We start from the raw sequence: 14,905 nt of genomic DNA on the forward strand, positions 1-14,905 counted from the left end.
ATCTCAAGAAACTGTTTTTAAAAGAGGAGGGTTAATAAAAGAAATGAACCTGCAGTAAATTCGCGCTTGTCATGAAAACTAATGAATTTCACAGTTTACACAAGTAGGATTACTGAAATCTTCAGATGACTTTCTGAGCGCCTTTTGAACCTAGTGATAAACCTGCACACATTCAATACTTGAGATTTCTTTGTAGGGGCGTCCCTTCGTCCCTGGCCCCTTTTATTCCTTTTACTGTAACTCCGTTTATATTCTCTTTCTCCCATCTTACTTTCCACCCTCTCCTAACTTTTTACGGTTAATTTTACGTTTCAGCTGTGAATGACCTAATAGGTCCCAACACTTTGCATTGGGTGTAATCTATATGTTCTATTCTAGAGAGAATCACCCAAAGAAAACAAGTCACAGGGAAGGAATAAGGCAAATCGGGTTTTATATTTACATTCTGAGATGGTAAAAAAAATTAAATAAATAAATAAAATAGTGACCCTGTAGTGAACGCGTTGCGAACCAGAGGATAAAACATGGCCATCGGTAAAACCCCCTACGGAAACACTTTGCCATTAGCGTGTTCTCCACTTCTCTACATAGGATAAGTCCCTTTACATAACCCTTTAAGCTCAATCATGTCCGCGGACACGTCAGACGCTCTTCTTTATGGAGAGTTGTATCATGCATATGTGTCGATGGTTGTTAGCAGGAAAATGTAAGATAGAAGGGGAAAATAATTTGGGGGAGATACGACGCTGTCCTTTGAAGGGTGATCCGATAATGAGTTTAGCATTTCATCTCTTCAGTGGATATTGGATTCGAGGGGTTATGTCTCCATAGCAAGTAGTCGTCGTCTTGCTAAGATATCCTTTAAAATATTTGGCAGATCGCGGTCTTTCTCTTGGGGAAGATAAAACAAAATTGTTGAGTTTGTTATAAATATGTGTTGAGACATATGAATATTCATCGGTGCATATACTAAATACGTTAGGCTTTCAGCCCCTTATAACCTGCTCCTTTGATAATCCAATATGCGAGCAGTTTCTGTTAATAGAGCAACGTTAGAACCCCTTCTTAAAATTAAAAACTCTCCCACTTTATCAAGCGCCTTAAGTCAATAAAGCATCAAGGGTGTTGAAGTGCCATCTTTTTGTTTCATTTTTTTACCTTTCATAATAAATTTTGCCTTTGACATTTATATATGAATAAACATATCTAGTTATTACGTGTAAGGTTTAGACATCATAGCATTAAAGAACATACGACTGCTAATATAAATTCCATCATCATATTATTTCCTGTAATGTAAACTGTATCCCCTTGTTACAAAAAGGTGAATATTTATGCGTATATTGCAGGTCATCTGGTAGAAGCAATAATAATAATAATAATAATAATAATAATAATAATAATAATAATAATAATAATAATAATAATACTAATAACCTAACCTATAAATAAAAATGTAAATGTTCGTTTGTTCAAAATCTTAAATCTCCGAAAGTTCTTTCACCGATTTCTTTGAAATTTTGAAGCAATATTGCAGTCGAATACGCGAGTGAAATTTTTTTATAATTGGGGTTTTTTTTTTCATTCATTTACTCCACGGCTTCCGACTTTTTATTTTTAATTTGGGGTTTCATTTCATTTTTTACCTCCCACGCTTTTTCCCGATTTTTTTTTTTTTTGGGGTTTTTGGGGTTTGAAGTGATTCCCTGAAACGGAGCTGGTTCTGCCGTGAAACGGGGCTGGTTATACCCTAGACTTATTTACTTTAAGAATTTATCATACTTTTTGTGACTTATCATTTGGAAAAGAATATATAGGGCAAACCAATGACATCAAAGAGTGTGGAGTTTGAGAAGGGGTTTGACAGAGAGAGAGAGAGAGAGAGAGAGAGAGAGAGAGAGAGAGAGAGAGTTGGTATTAGTGAGAAGAAAGAGGGAAATAGACAGTGATTGTTGGAGAGAGAAAGAGAGAGTAAGAGAAAGGAGCGAGAGGGAGAGGAAGAGAGAGTAGAAGGGGTGTTAGGTACGAGAAAGATGGAAAAAGTGAGTGAGAGAGAGACAGACTGACAGACAGACAGGCAGAGAAGAACGGTTGCTTGGGAGGAGAGAGAGAGAGAGAGAGAGAGAGAGAGTTTGTAATAGTGAGAAAGATGGGGGGGAAGAGACAGTGATGGTTGGATAGAGAAAGGAGCTTTTTCTTTTCTTTCTTTTCCATTTAACCAGACTAGTAATAATAGTAGTAGTAAGTAGAGTAGTAGACAATAGTAGTAGTAGTAATTAATTAATAATAAATAATAATAATAATAATAATTAATAATAATAACAAAATAACTAATTAATTAATAATAATAATAATTGGGAAAAAAACTCTATCACGAGAGTATATCTAATGTTCTAAGGAGTCCGCAATGATAAAAAATTTTAAGAGTTCTTGTATAATTTAAAGACACTTTATAAAGCGTTCGAACCCTTCCCTGGGTACATCTTTAGTCCAAAAAGCATTTGGACTGAAGATAACCCAGGGAAAAATTCGATAGCTTTATAAAGTGTTTTTAAGTTATACAAACTCTTAAATTTTTTTTATTATTGTGGACTCTTGAGAATAATAATAATAATAATAATATAATAATAATAATAATATAATAATAATAATAATAAGACTGCTGCTTCAGCACTATTAATCTTATAAAGAGTCTTCTCTATCTTTCTGATGACGGCTTTCTCGTTGTTGCTTAGACTGGCGAGTAACGGCACCAAAGGGCATGGTAAAATTCGGTTGAGTCATTTGATTTATTATTGCTTATACAATTCTCTCTCTCTCTCTCTCTCTCTCTCTCTCTCTCTCTCTCTCTCTAACGCGACGATTCCTCCTGATCGACAGGACATTATCAAGCGATAACTGCTGAGGGACTGAATTCCAGTGTTGTTGTGTTTGTTGTTGTTGATTAAGCTGGCTTTATGCAGCACGGGCTCTTGCTCACAGAGCAGCCCGTAGGTCATTGAATTTTTTGGATGTGGAAAAGGTGATTTTTAAGGATATGAGGTGAGCCTTTATTTATGATTCTATGGTTATGCATGTGAGATGGTATGATTTGAAAAAAGAAAGGAAAGGTGAACAGGCAAGGTTACAAACCCCTTTAAAACCCTAAGGTACCCATTAGTAGGAGATAAGATCGATAGTAGCGAGTCCTGGCGAGTCAGAGATGGCCAGTAAGGAAATCGAAAAATTTTATAGTTGTAGAAAAACGGAAAAAAAAAGCACATAACGCTATGGAGTTCAAGTACCATATTTCACTTACGATATTTACTTGTGAGGAGTTCATCTGGGAGCGAAACCTCCATGTTTACGGCTTCATCGATGATCTTGGATAGCTCTTTCCTATTACTATAATGACCATTGTCGTAGAGAGTTCTGTGCAGGAATGCTCTAAATTCCTCAATTGTCATCAGGAGCTTGGTTTTGTCATAGGTTCCTGTGTCGAAGATGTTATCGGTTTTTACTTGCTTTGTTTGCGTTGCTGCTTCGGCCTGTGGAACGGAAGTTACTGGCTTTTCCTCGGTCTGGGTTGTTGTTTCACTGTATGTAGGTCCTTCTGTAATCATTTCTTCGACCGTGGTTTCTTCCGTCTGTGTTCCTGCTTCAACACGAGCAGGAATCGGCGTTGTCGGCGGTGCAAAGGCTGGAGGTATAACCTGAGGGGTTGGGGGAATTGACTGAGGGGTTGAGGGAATAACCTTAGGTGTCGGGGGGGTTGGAAAGGGGGAAGGGGGTTTGGGAATTTGGAGGTTGGAGGGAAGGAAAGGATGAGGGGTTGGGATATAATGACGAGGTTTGGGTGTTCTGCAGGGGAGGGTTGAAGAGTTTGTGGTGGAGGTGGTCGATTTGTTCTTGGATCAATACGTGGTTCACCTGGTGGTCGTCTCATGGGCGATGGTTGTCGTTCTCGATGTCTTGCTGGCGGTGGGGAGATGCCCTTCATCCTCCAGATTTTTTCCGGTCTGACAGGGCACCCTTAAACCATGCATGATGTGACTGGGTGGCAGTTTGGGCATCGGGCAACAGTGTGGCCCTTTTGCTTTAAATTTGGCAAGGCAAATGTCTGTCTCATGCTTTAGGCTACAAATACCGCAGACATGCTGGGCTGTGCACTCTCTTCTGTGATGCCCAAACCTCTGGCACTTGAAACACCTAAGAGGTTCAGGAATGAAGGCTTCGGTCTTGTAAGTACCAAGGATCCCAAGGCTGATGAAGTCTGGGATTTCGCCCTTGAAAGTGGCCTCAACTTTTAAAGTTTGCTCCTCTGTTCCATCTTTGTTCTTCACGGTGCAACGTGAAGCAGTCATTATTCCTGGCACTTCCAAAATTCGGTCCAAAATGACGTACTTTGCCTTTGATAACTTTGCTGCTGGGTCCAAGAGAAGACATGAGGAATCCATTTTTTAAGAGTTCTGCAGACTGTTCATCTTTCGGGGTAATAATAAATTCCCGTTTGAGATTTGGTCGGGCTTGAAGTTTTGCCGTGGGATATTTCTTCTCAAGTGCTAATACAGCTGCATAGGATGTTTGATCTTGCAGGGAAATTGTCCTGAATTTGGGAAGTGCCTTGGTAGGTGGTGCAGAGGTCGTGGTAGATGGTGCAGCAGTCGAGGAAAATGGGAGGTTGATGACACTCATAAGGGCTTTTTTCCTTTTCTTTTGGACTTTCTGAAAGCCTTGGTCGTCGGGAGAGGGCGGGTCCACATGCTGGGGATCAGGAGACGCGGACGGCTTCTCTGCCATTGACGTAAATTCGGCTAATTAAGCCTCTAGTGATTATTTAATGACCAATAGTATAGCGCAAGGATGACGTAACGTGTAACGTTGAATTCCAGTGTTGTTGTTGTTTAAGATTAAGCTGGCCTTGTGCCAGCACGGGCTCTTGCTCACAGAGCAGCCCGTAAAGTGGCGAGTCCATCTCCTTTTATCGTGGTGTTGCGAGCTCTTGAGTTACGGTCAGAGCACCTCTACGGCAGGACGGGTTTTCATGGTTCCCGGGAAGGTGACTCATACGGCGGGCGTTGACGAGTCTTGCAGACTTTCAGGTGGGGGGTATCACCGGGAGCCTCTTGATTGGCTTCTACCTGAGTGACGTCACTCCTGGTATTATTCTCATGTCCGGTGTTCGTTTCATGCACGCTAGTACTTCTTGGGTGGTATTAAGGGGAGGCTTTTCTTCGAGGATGAGCAGCGCTTCTAGGAGACGCAGACGTCGTGGGTCAGGTGCTCTCCCGATGATCTTAATATTCCTGACGATGTCGTCTCTTGTGATGTTTCTGTGGTGTACTACAAGGGCGTGCTGCCTAATGGCGCCCTCCTGGGCGTGGCAGGAAATAAACCTCTTTGACAGGCGCATCGTCGTGATGCCGATGTAAATCCCAGGGCATCCTTGGGCGGGGCATACGTATCGTTAGACGACGTTGTTCTTCATCAGGAGTCTTTCGTACGGCACCCGATTCTTGTAGTAAATAATGAGGGACACTCTCTTTCCTTCCTCCATGGGGCGGAAGTGGAACACATCCGCCCCATGGAGGAAGGAAAGAACTACTAAGTATAGAGGACTGTGTCAACATCGAGATCAGAGCACTGGGGCAAATATCTGAAAACCAGTGAAGACGAGTGGCTAAAGTGTGCATGGGAAGAAGGACTAATAAAAGTAGACGAAGACCCAGAAATATACAGAGACAGGAGAATGACAAACAGAACAGAGGACTGGTACAAACATGGCAATGGCTACAAAGGGGAGAGCTCAAGAAGGAAACTAAGGAATAATAACGGCGGCATAGAATCAGGCCCTAAGAACCAGATATATCCAAAGACCGATAGATGGAAATAACATCTCTCCCATATGTAGGAAGTGCAATACGAAAAATGAAACCATAAACCACATAGCAAGCGAATGTCCGGCACTTGCACAGAGCCAGTACAAAAAGAGGCATGATTCAGTGGCAAAACGCCCTCCACTGGAGCCTGTGCAAGCAACACCAGCAACCTTGCAGTAATAAGTGGTACTAGCACCAGCCTAAAGGAGTGTATAGAAAACGATCAGGGAAAGATACTCTGGGACTATGTTGTCAGAACAGATAGGGTGATACGAACAAATAGACCAGACGTGACGTTGAGTGACAAAATCAAGAAGAGTATCACTCATTGATGTCGCAATACCATGAGACACCAGAGTTAAGGGAAAGAAAGGGAATAAATGATAAGTATCAAAACTTGAAAACAGAAATAAGAAGGATATGGGATATGCCAGTGGAAATTGTACTCATAATCATAGGAACCCTAGGCACGATCCCAAGATCCCTGAAGAGGAATCTGGAAAAACTAGAGGTTGAAATAGCTCCAGGACTCATGCAGAAGAGTGTGATCCTAGAAACGGCGCACATAGTAAGAAAAGTGATGGATTCCTAAGGAGGCAGGATGCAACCCGGAACCCCACACTATAAATACCACCCAGTCGAATTGGAGGACTGTGATAAAAAAAAAAAGTTTATTACGGTAATGGTGATGATGATGTAACTCAAGGAGAGTGTGAACAATGAATTAAAACGATAATGACATTGTGTACTCCCGATATAAAAAGTGTACTCCCAATGTCGTTTTAATGATAATGATAATGTGAGAGAGAGAGAGAGAGAGAGAGAGAGAGAGAGAGACTTCATCTCAATGATGTTGATGTTTCAAATGGGATGTTTTTCGTTCAATAAAGAGAAACATGAAATCAACCAAAATATCAAGCTTTATTTTTAGGTAGGCAATTTTTGCTCCATTTCAATAATGAAATCCCCATAACGCATTCTCGATGAGGGTAATGTAATAAAGACCACAGACTCGTCGATATGGGAACTTGTCCAGGACTGGAGAATACAAGAAACGAAAGGTTTAATAGTAAAGAAAATGGGAGGATGGTATATTACCCAATAGCTTGGCAGTAGAGAGATAGAAAGGATGATAATATAGTATTTTGTGGACAAACTGATTTCCCACATATAAAAAACGTGGGTAGAAGAATCTTGTCATTTATTTCTCCGTAGTGGGGGTAGTGCCGTCAGTGTAGGCAATTACATAAGGTTCTTTGCAGTGTCCCTGCGACCCATACATAGCTGCATCCACTTTCATTCCACTTACAGTGCCTTCGTCATATTATGTTTCTTCCGCCTTACTTTCCACACTCTACTAACAATTTATTCATTGTGAAAACTGATAGGTTTTCCTCCTGTTATCTTTCAACCTTTTTACTGTCAATTTTCGTTTCAGCGCTGAATGACCTGATAGGTCCCCGCACTAGGACTTGGGCCTAATTTCTATATTCTATCTATTACAATCCTGACGTTTTTTCACCCAGCTACAGCAATAAGTAAATAAAGAAATAATATTTAGATAAATAAATAAGGGACTTCTAAATACACAAAGTTGTATAAATAAGAATAGAAAATACTCTCCTCCTCCCGGATAGCTTTATGATAAATAAATAAATTTGATTTTTCATATTTCGTATATTTTCTGGTTGGTTTATGATACCGTTTAATAAATATTTCCTCCTCCTCTTCTTTCCAAGATCATAGGAAGGAATTGCTCTTTGGCGTGGCCAGAGAGCAATAATTCCAGTACCTTGAGTCAACAACAAATGAAGTGTGCTTCGTCTTTCAATTTTTTACATTTCATAATAAAATATACCTTTGGCATTGAAATGTGAATAAAAATCCGTAGTTACTACATGTAAGGTTTAGTTATCGCTGCGGTGAAGAATATAAGGCGGCTAATCGTACAAGCGGTCCTGCAATATACTATGTATCCCTTCGTTTCTGGTGTTAAGTTTTGTATTTTTGTATAGGTTTTCTCCTAGAGGTAAAGAAATAATAATAATAATAATAATAATAATAATAATAATAATAATAATGTAACACATGAAATGGAGTGTGTGTTCAAAGCATAAAAAGATTCATAATATTATGCGCACTCGTTATAAAAATTCCACACTCCTATTTCTCTTTAATGAGGAGGAGAGAGAGAGAGAGAGAGAGAGAGAGAGAGAGAGAGAGAGAGAGAGAGAGAGAGAGAGTGTATTTCATCCTAACGATGATGTGAAAATTATATTCTGTGTGGTTTTGTTTTTCATATTGCAGATATCGTTGTAATTCTTTGGCAGGTAAACCTCTTTCCCTTTGGGGAATATAGCAGAAAATTGTTCGGTTGGGGGATATTCTGCGTTCAGTTAAATATTTGCAAACGTACTTATATTTTCCACAAGGAAATGTAAATCAATTAGTTATATTTTTCTCAGACATGTGTGACTGTTAGTGTCTGATATGCTTAAGTTCATCCTCACCATTCCTAAGGAATGCCTTATTCAATTTTGACAAATTGGCCATTTTGTCTGAAGCTTAGCAAAAGTAAATACTTGTAACAGATAAAAATTATCATAAAGATTGCTAAAAATTCCTAATTACTGACTGATAGATGCTATTTTGGACACATGCAGCAAACTGTCTCTCTCTCTCTTTTTTTTTTTTTTTTTTTTACACGTGTCGAATAGTCCCTTATGCGAGGGGGGCGAGGGCAGGGGGGAGTGTCGAACATAAATTTTTAAAATTTATTATCTGCATGGACTCATTTTATCACTGATTTCCAGTTTTAGCTTAGTATCAATTATGTCTCTCTCACCGCACGTCCTGGATGGTAAACAAAGAATGACTTGATAGTTTGATGAAAAAAGAAGTTAATGCGAAAATCACGCAATTTATGAACTAATTGGAAAAATGCTTATCCGACACTTTAGCGTCAAAGTAACGATATGTTGCGTTCGCAATCCTTTTTTTTTTTTTTTTCCTAGAAAAATGTTACAGGTTTATATTATAAATATACGTAATAATAGGAAGTTCCCATTAGCCAAATTTATCGCTCCAGACTTGAAAGAAATCTTCTGTATTTGTTTTCGAAAGAAAAAGGTATTGCACTTAATCGGGTTAGAATTTGTACAGAAAGTTAGATAGTTTTTGTACAGTTCGTTATAAATCGACAAGTCGCTCCTCCCTTCCTCACATTGTTGTGCTAAATATGCGCACCTGCAAGTGAACTAATTTACAGGTAATAGCAAAAATGACTGACAAAGTACATAGCAAAAATTGGAAAAGGATTTAAATTTCTTTTATGCGGTGCTCTTGCCTGGTAAAAGCAGTTCAAGATCAGATTTCGTGTTTTATTGTGTGGAAAGATGTTTAGAATTAAATTAAAAGCAAGGTACATATATATATATATATATATATATATATATATATATATATATATATATATATATATACTTCAATTCGCTCTACCTCGGATATAATATATTTTCATATATGTTAACCGAAGGGGAATTTTTTTTGTTGGTAAGAAGTTCGTCGTCTCATGGGCTCGAACCACGCAGCAGAAGAACTCACGACATACAGTTGACGCCTTAACCCATAAGGCCAAAAGGCTTCAACTTATACATGGGAATTTTGTGTTTCGTACATGAAGCCCATGAGACGACGAACTTCTTATCAACTAAAAAATTCACCTTCGTTTAACATATATGAAAATATATTTCCGAGGTAGAGTGAATTGGATATTAAACGTCATTTGTAGCTTAATACTTGTATATAATCATGGTGATGTGATAAAATTCATTCATTCATTCATATATATATATATATATATATATATATATATATATATATATATATATGTATATATATATATATATATGAGGATATCTATGATATATATATATATATATTATTATATAACATACATATATATATATAATAATATATATATATATATATATATATATATATATATACATATATATATATATATATATATATATATAATATATATATATATATTATATATCTATATATATATATATACATAATACATACACGTGTATCTGTTGTGATGTAAACCTCTGCTTAGGCACACGTAAACACGTAGTTCTCTGATTTCGTTTTCCCAAGATGTATTGTATATCATTACTTTATTATTATTCTGCCCCAGGAGAGCACTTCTCTGTTCTCATGACTCGCTTTAAAGACATACCATGAATAAATGTCATGCAATACATTGCCTCTGATACATTACCGATAGAGGGATATTTATTTAAGCAATTCTCTATTACCTTTCCCCATGATCGTAAATGGACCGAACGAATGGCATTCTAATTGGGTAATTTGAGTAATAGGAATCGTAAGGGCCTTATACTCATGACATTCGTTCTTTATCTTTGATTTGCACGAGTCTAATACATGACTTACGTGTGGTGAGAGATATACAGATAGGGAATATTTTTTTTACGCCACATACGTTGAATTTTCATGATTCTTTATTTGATCCCTTATATTCTGTAGAGACCCATTTCTCGAACCTATGGCATCTTTACATGTCTTGCTTCAATGTGTTTCATAAAAAAAAATTCACTGCTTGGTAAATTTATCCATTTTAAGCTCATTTGTCATAATTTGGATGATGCTTATATCTCGTGTCATTTTCCGTACGGTTTTTTTCGAATATTATTAAATTCAGTAAGATTGATATATTGATCAGTAATAGGATGTCAGTTGTGTCTTTGAGCTAATATGGTATTGAGAAAATCGATAAGATTTAACGTGTTATGAAAATAGATGTAAATTGAATGTGGTCGATAGGATAATTAAGACATCTAATGGTTCACATATCCAATCATTACAGGTGAACAGTAAATGATTTTAGACTATTTTTTATTCTTCGTCTCTGAACCAATTCTGCGCATTAGAAACAATTAACGGAATAGAAAGAAATGGATAAAGAATATTTTCAGAGACACACTCGTGGAAATTTCAGTTCTTTGGGATTTGATAACATATTCTATTGGACCCATTACTCTAGTGATTGAAATATGTACATTTCTTTCTTTTAAGAGAATTTTTAAAAAAGGTTTCTCTCTCTCTCTCTCTCTCTCTCTCTCTCTCTCTCTCTCTCTCTCTCCTCATGCTGGTGCTGACTGACATTACATAATATTTTCCCTGTGTTTTTTTTCGACAGATATTCATGAAACATTAAATTTTGATTCAGTTTGATTTATAGGTTACAGGTAATATTCTGTCTTTGAATTAATGTAATTAATAAGATAATTAGAAAATTTATAAAATCTAAAATGTATGAAGTAGATAGGAATTTAAAAAGGGTGATTAGCTAAATAAGACATATTTTACACGTCGAGTCATTACAGGTAAATAATAAATGATTTTAACTTGATTATTTTATATTCTTTGGCTTTGGAACAGTTGTGCGTATTTAGAAAAATAAAAGGAATAATGAAGATCCTTCATACCACATTATATCTTTACATGTGCTCTGCCTTGATGACAATAATTCCTTGAAGAGGAAACTAGAAGGAATTACTGAGCCTCATCTGTGGTGGACCAAATTGCCATCATCCATCTTTGGGCCAGTCTCGTCTTCCATTCCACCACTACGAACAGATGATGGTAGATTCGTTACTGGCCGTAGTTAAAAGGCTGATTTACTTCATCAAGCTTTTGAAACTAAGCAATAAGCTAAGGATGTCCCTCTCGCTGATACTTGTTATCCTGAACCTCTTCTTACAAAATATGCATTTTGCTCCCGGATGTTAAGAAAGCTCTTGATAATCTTGATAGCTTATGTGGAAAAGACACTGATGGTTTCTTTCTTTTGTTTAAAAAAAAAAAAGTTCCTAGCGTGTTGTCTCCCAAGTTTAGTAGATTCTATAAATTTTTATGTCGACGTAGTATCTTTTGCTGATGATCGCAAGCTCAGTAATACAGTGCCTGTTCCAAAACGGCTGTAACTATTCTCCCTGCGCTCTCCAAAGTTGCTTAAAAACTTATTTTCAAGCCACTATATAAATATGTTGGATCTAAAGGATTATTAACTAATATTCATTATGCAAATAGGAAGCTACTAGGTTCCTGTGATGCTCTTGTAGACTTGACATGCCATTTGCCAAAGAACCTTGAAAAGGGTTTTGAGTACTCAGATAGATATTAGTTTTGCTTTCAGTTTAGTAAATCACATGGCACTTATTTATAAACTTCAGAATCTTGGAGTGGGTAGATACGTTTTAGGTTTACTTTAAGATTTCCTGACAGGTAAGCAGCAGCGACTTGCTGTGAACCAGGTCTTTAGTGAACCAAGACCTATTGTGTCTGGAGTTCCACAGAGCAGTGTTCTTGGTCCACTTATTTTTAGTGTATAGAAGTGACATGGTTGTTTGTATGGCAAACGAGATTGTTCGGTATGCCGAGAATGTAACACTTGTGGGTGTAGTAGGCTCCACTTTTGAGAAATGATTCTGCCCTCGACTTCAATCGGAACGTGAACTGGGATCAGGAATGGTGTAGTCGGTGGATTATGAGGCTGAACTCCAGTAAAACGAAAACTCTATTGATTAGCAGATCTCGTACACCATTCCTTCAGGTGGATGGAACTGTGCTGAATGAGTCTGAAGCTTTAACTATTCTAGGTGTAACCTTTGACTCACATCAAACTTTTGAGAAGCATCTAATGAAATTTTCAGCAAATGCCGCACGGAAGTTAGGCATGGTTCGTAAGGCCTCATATATTCATAACAGTGGTAAAATTAATGCAGCCTGTTTTAGGTCATTTGTACTCCCTTTACTAGAATACTGTTCTGTGTTGTGGATGCCGGTTTCTGTCAGAGATTTATCTCTTAGGTATAGGGGCTCATGGTGGTAGGTTTCTGTTTCTTAAATAGTAGTAGCTATGACTTGGACCATCGACGGATGGTGTCTTGTTTTGTCACTTTTCAAAAGTTGTACTTCAACAGAGATCTTTCACATTCACAGTTGATCCCTGATCCCATTTATCTACGAAGAACAACCAGATTCACTAAACAGCAGCACCAGAATGCAGTAAATGTGCGTCTTTATCGAACTTCTCAGTTCCTGAGGCGCTTTATTCCTCACACTGTTGGATTGTGTAACAGCCTCCCAAAGGAAGTCGTGCAATTGGAATTTCTGAAGTTTAAGCGAAGGTGCAATACATTACTACCTTAATACTATTCTCATTGCATATTGATACAATTTTATCTTTTGTAATATTAATGTAGTCTTTTTTTCTTTTTTAATAAGTGGAGTCTCATCTTTCTGTATTTCCCTTTACCTCGTCTTCTTCCTAATGAACACCGTATTCTTTGGAAGCTTGTTCTATGTGGATCGGTTTTTCATCTTCTGAATAATAATAATAATAATAATAATAATAATAATAATAATAATAATAATAATAATAATAATGACTTCCTTGCCATGCTTCCATTAGCGTGTTCTCCACTTCTCTACATAGGATAAGTCCCCTTACATAACCCTTTAAGCTCAATCATGCCCGCGGACACGTCAGACGCTCCTCTTTATGGAGAGTTGTATCATGCATAATGTGTCGAAGGTTGTTAGCAGGAAAATGTAAGATAGAAGGGGAAAATAATTTGGGGAGATACGACGCATGTCCTTTGAAGGGTGATCCGATAATGAGTTTAGCATTTCATATCTTGAGAGGATATTGGATTCGAAGGGTTATGTCTCCATAGCAATTAGTCGTCTAAGATATCCTTTAAAATCTTTGGCAGATCGCTTTCTTTCTCTTGGGGAAGATAAAACAAAATTGTTGAGTTTGTTATAATTATGTGTTGAGACATATGAATATTCATCGGTGGATATACTAAATACGTTAGGCTTTCAGCCCCCTTATAACCTGGCTCCTTTGATAATCCAATATGCAAGCAGTTTCTGTTAATAGAGCAACGTTAGAACCCCTTCTTAAAATTAAAAACTCTCCCACTTTATCAAGCGCCTTAAGTCAATAAGACATTCAGGGTGTTGAAGTGCCATCCTTTATTTTATTTTTTCCCTTTCATAATAAATTTTGCCTTTGACATTTATATGTGAATAAACATATCTAGTTATTACGTGTAAGGTTTAGACATCATAGCATTAAAGAGCATACGACTGCTAATATAAATTCCATCATCATATTATTTCCTGTAATGTACATGTATCCCTTTTTTACAAAAGGTGAATATTTATGCGTATATTGCAGGTCATCTGGTAGAAGCAATAATAATAATAATAATAATTATTATTATAATAATAATTATAAAACTACTACTACAATAATAATAAAACCTATATAAATAAAAATGTAAATGTTCGTTTGTTCAAAATCTTAAATCTCCGAAAGTTCTTCACCGATAGCTTTGATATTTTGGCACAACATTGCATTCGAATACGCGAGTGATTTTATAATGGGGTTTCATCATACCTTCCCTGCTCTGAAGGGGGTGGGGTTGAGAAGTGATTCCCTAAAACGGAGCTGGTTCTGCCGTGAAACTGGGCAGGTTATACCCTAGACTTAGTTACTTTACGAAATTATCATACTTTTTGTGACTTATCATTTGGAAAAGAATACTACAGGGTAAACCAATGACATAAAAGAGGGTGGAGTTTGAGAAGGGGTTTGACAGAGAGAGAATGAGAGGGAGAGGAAGTGAGAGAGAGTTAGGGACAAGAAAGAGAGAGAGAGAGAGAGAGAGTTGGTATTAGTGAGAAGAAAGAGGGAAATAGACAGTGATTGTTAGAGAGAGAAAGAGAGAGTAAGAGAAAGGAGCGAGAGGGAAAGGAAACGAGAGTAGAAGGGGTTTTAGGTACGAGAAAGACGGAAAAAGTGAGTGAGAGACAGACAGACAGACAGAGAAGAACGGTTGTTTGGGAGGAGAGAGAGAGAGAGAGAGAGAGAGAGAGAGAGAGTTGGGATTAGTGAGAAGAAAGAAGGAAAGAGACAGTGATGGTTGGAAAGAGAAAGGAGCTTT

General features: G+C 37.4%; 1 protein-coding gene across 1 annotated transcript in view; it reads right to left on the reverse strand.

Annotated features, from left to right (window-relative positions):
- Window positions 1-3,979, reverse strand: part of LOC135223135 (H/ACA ribonucleoprotein complex non-core subunit NAF1-like) — a 7,785-nt gene extending 3,806 nt beyond the window's left edge. The window contains exons 1-2 of the mRNA XM_064261639.1: window positions 3,827-3,979; window positions 3,308-3,692 (exon numbers count right to left, since the gene is read on the reverse strand). Coding sequence (XP_064117709.1) covers window positions 3,308-3,692; window positions 3,827-3,979 — 538 coding nt within the window. The remainder of the gene's footprint in view (window positions 1-3,307; window positions 3,693-3,826) is intronic.
- Between the last annotated feature and the right edge of the window lie 10,926 nt (window positions 3,980-14,905).

The sequence above is a fragment of the Macrobrachium nipponense genome, chromosome 8 (assembly GCF_015104395.2).
Source record: "Macrobrachium nipponense isolate FS-2020 chromosome 8, ASM1510439v2, whole genome shotgun sequence".
In the NCBI taxonomy this organism is placed as follows: domain Eukaryota; kingdom Metazoa; phylum Arthropoda; class Malacostraca; order Decapoda; family Palaemonidae; genus Macrobrachium; species Macrobrachium nipponense.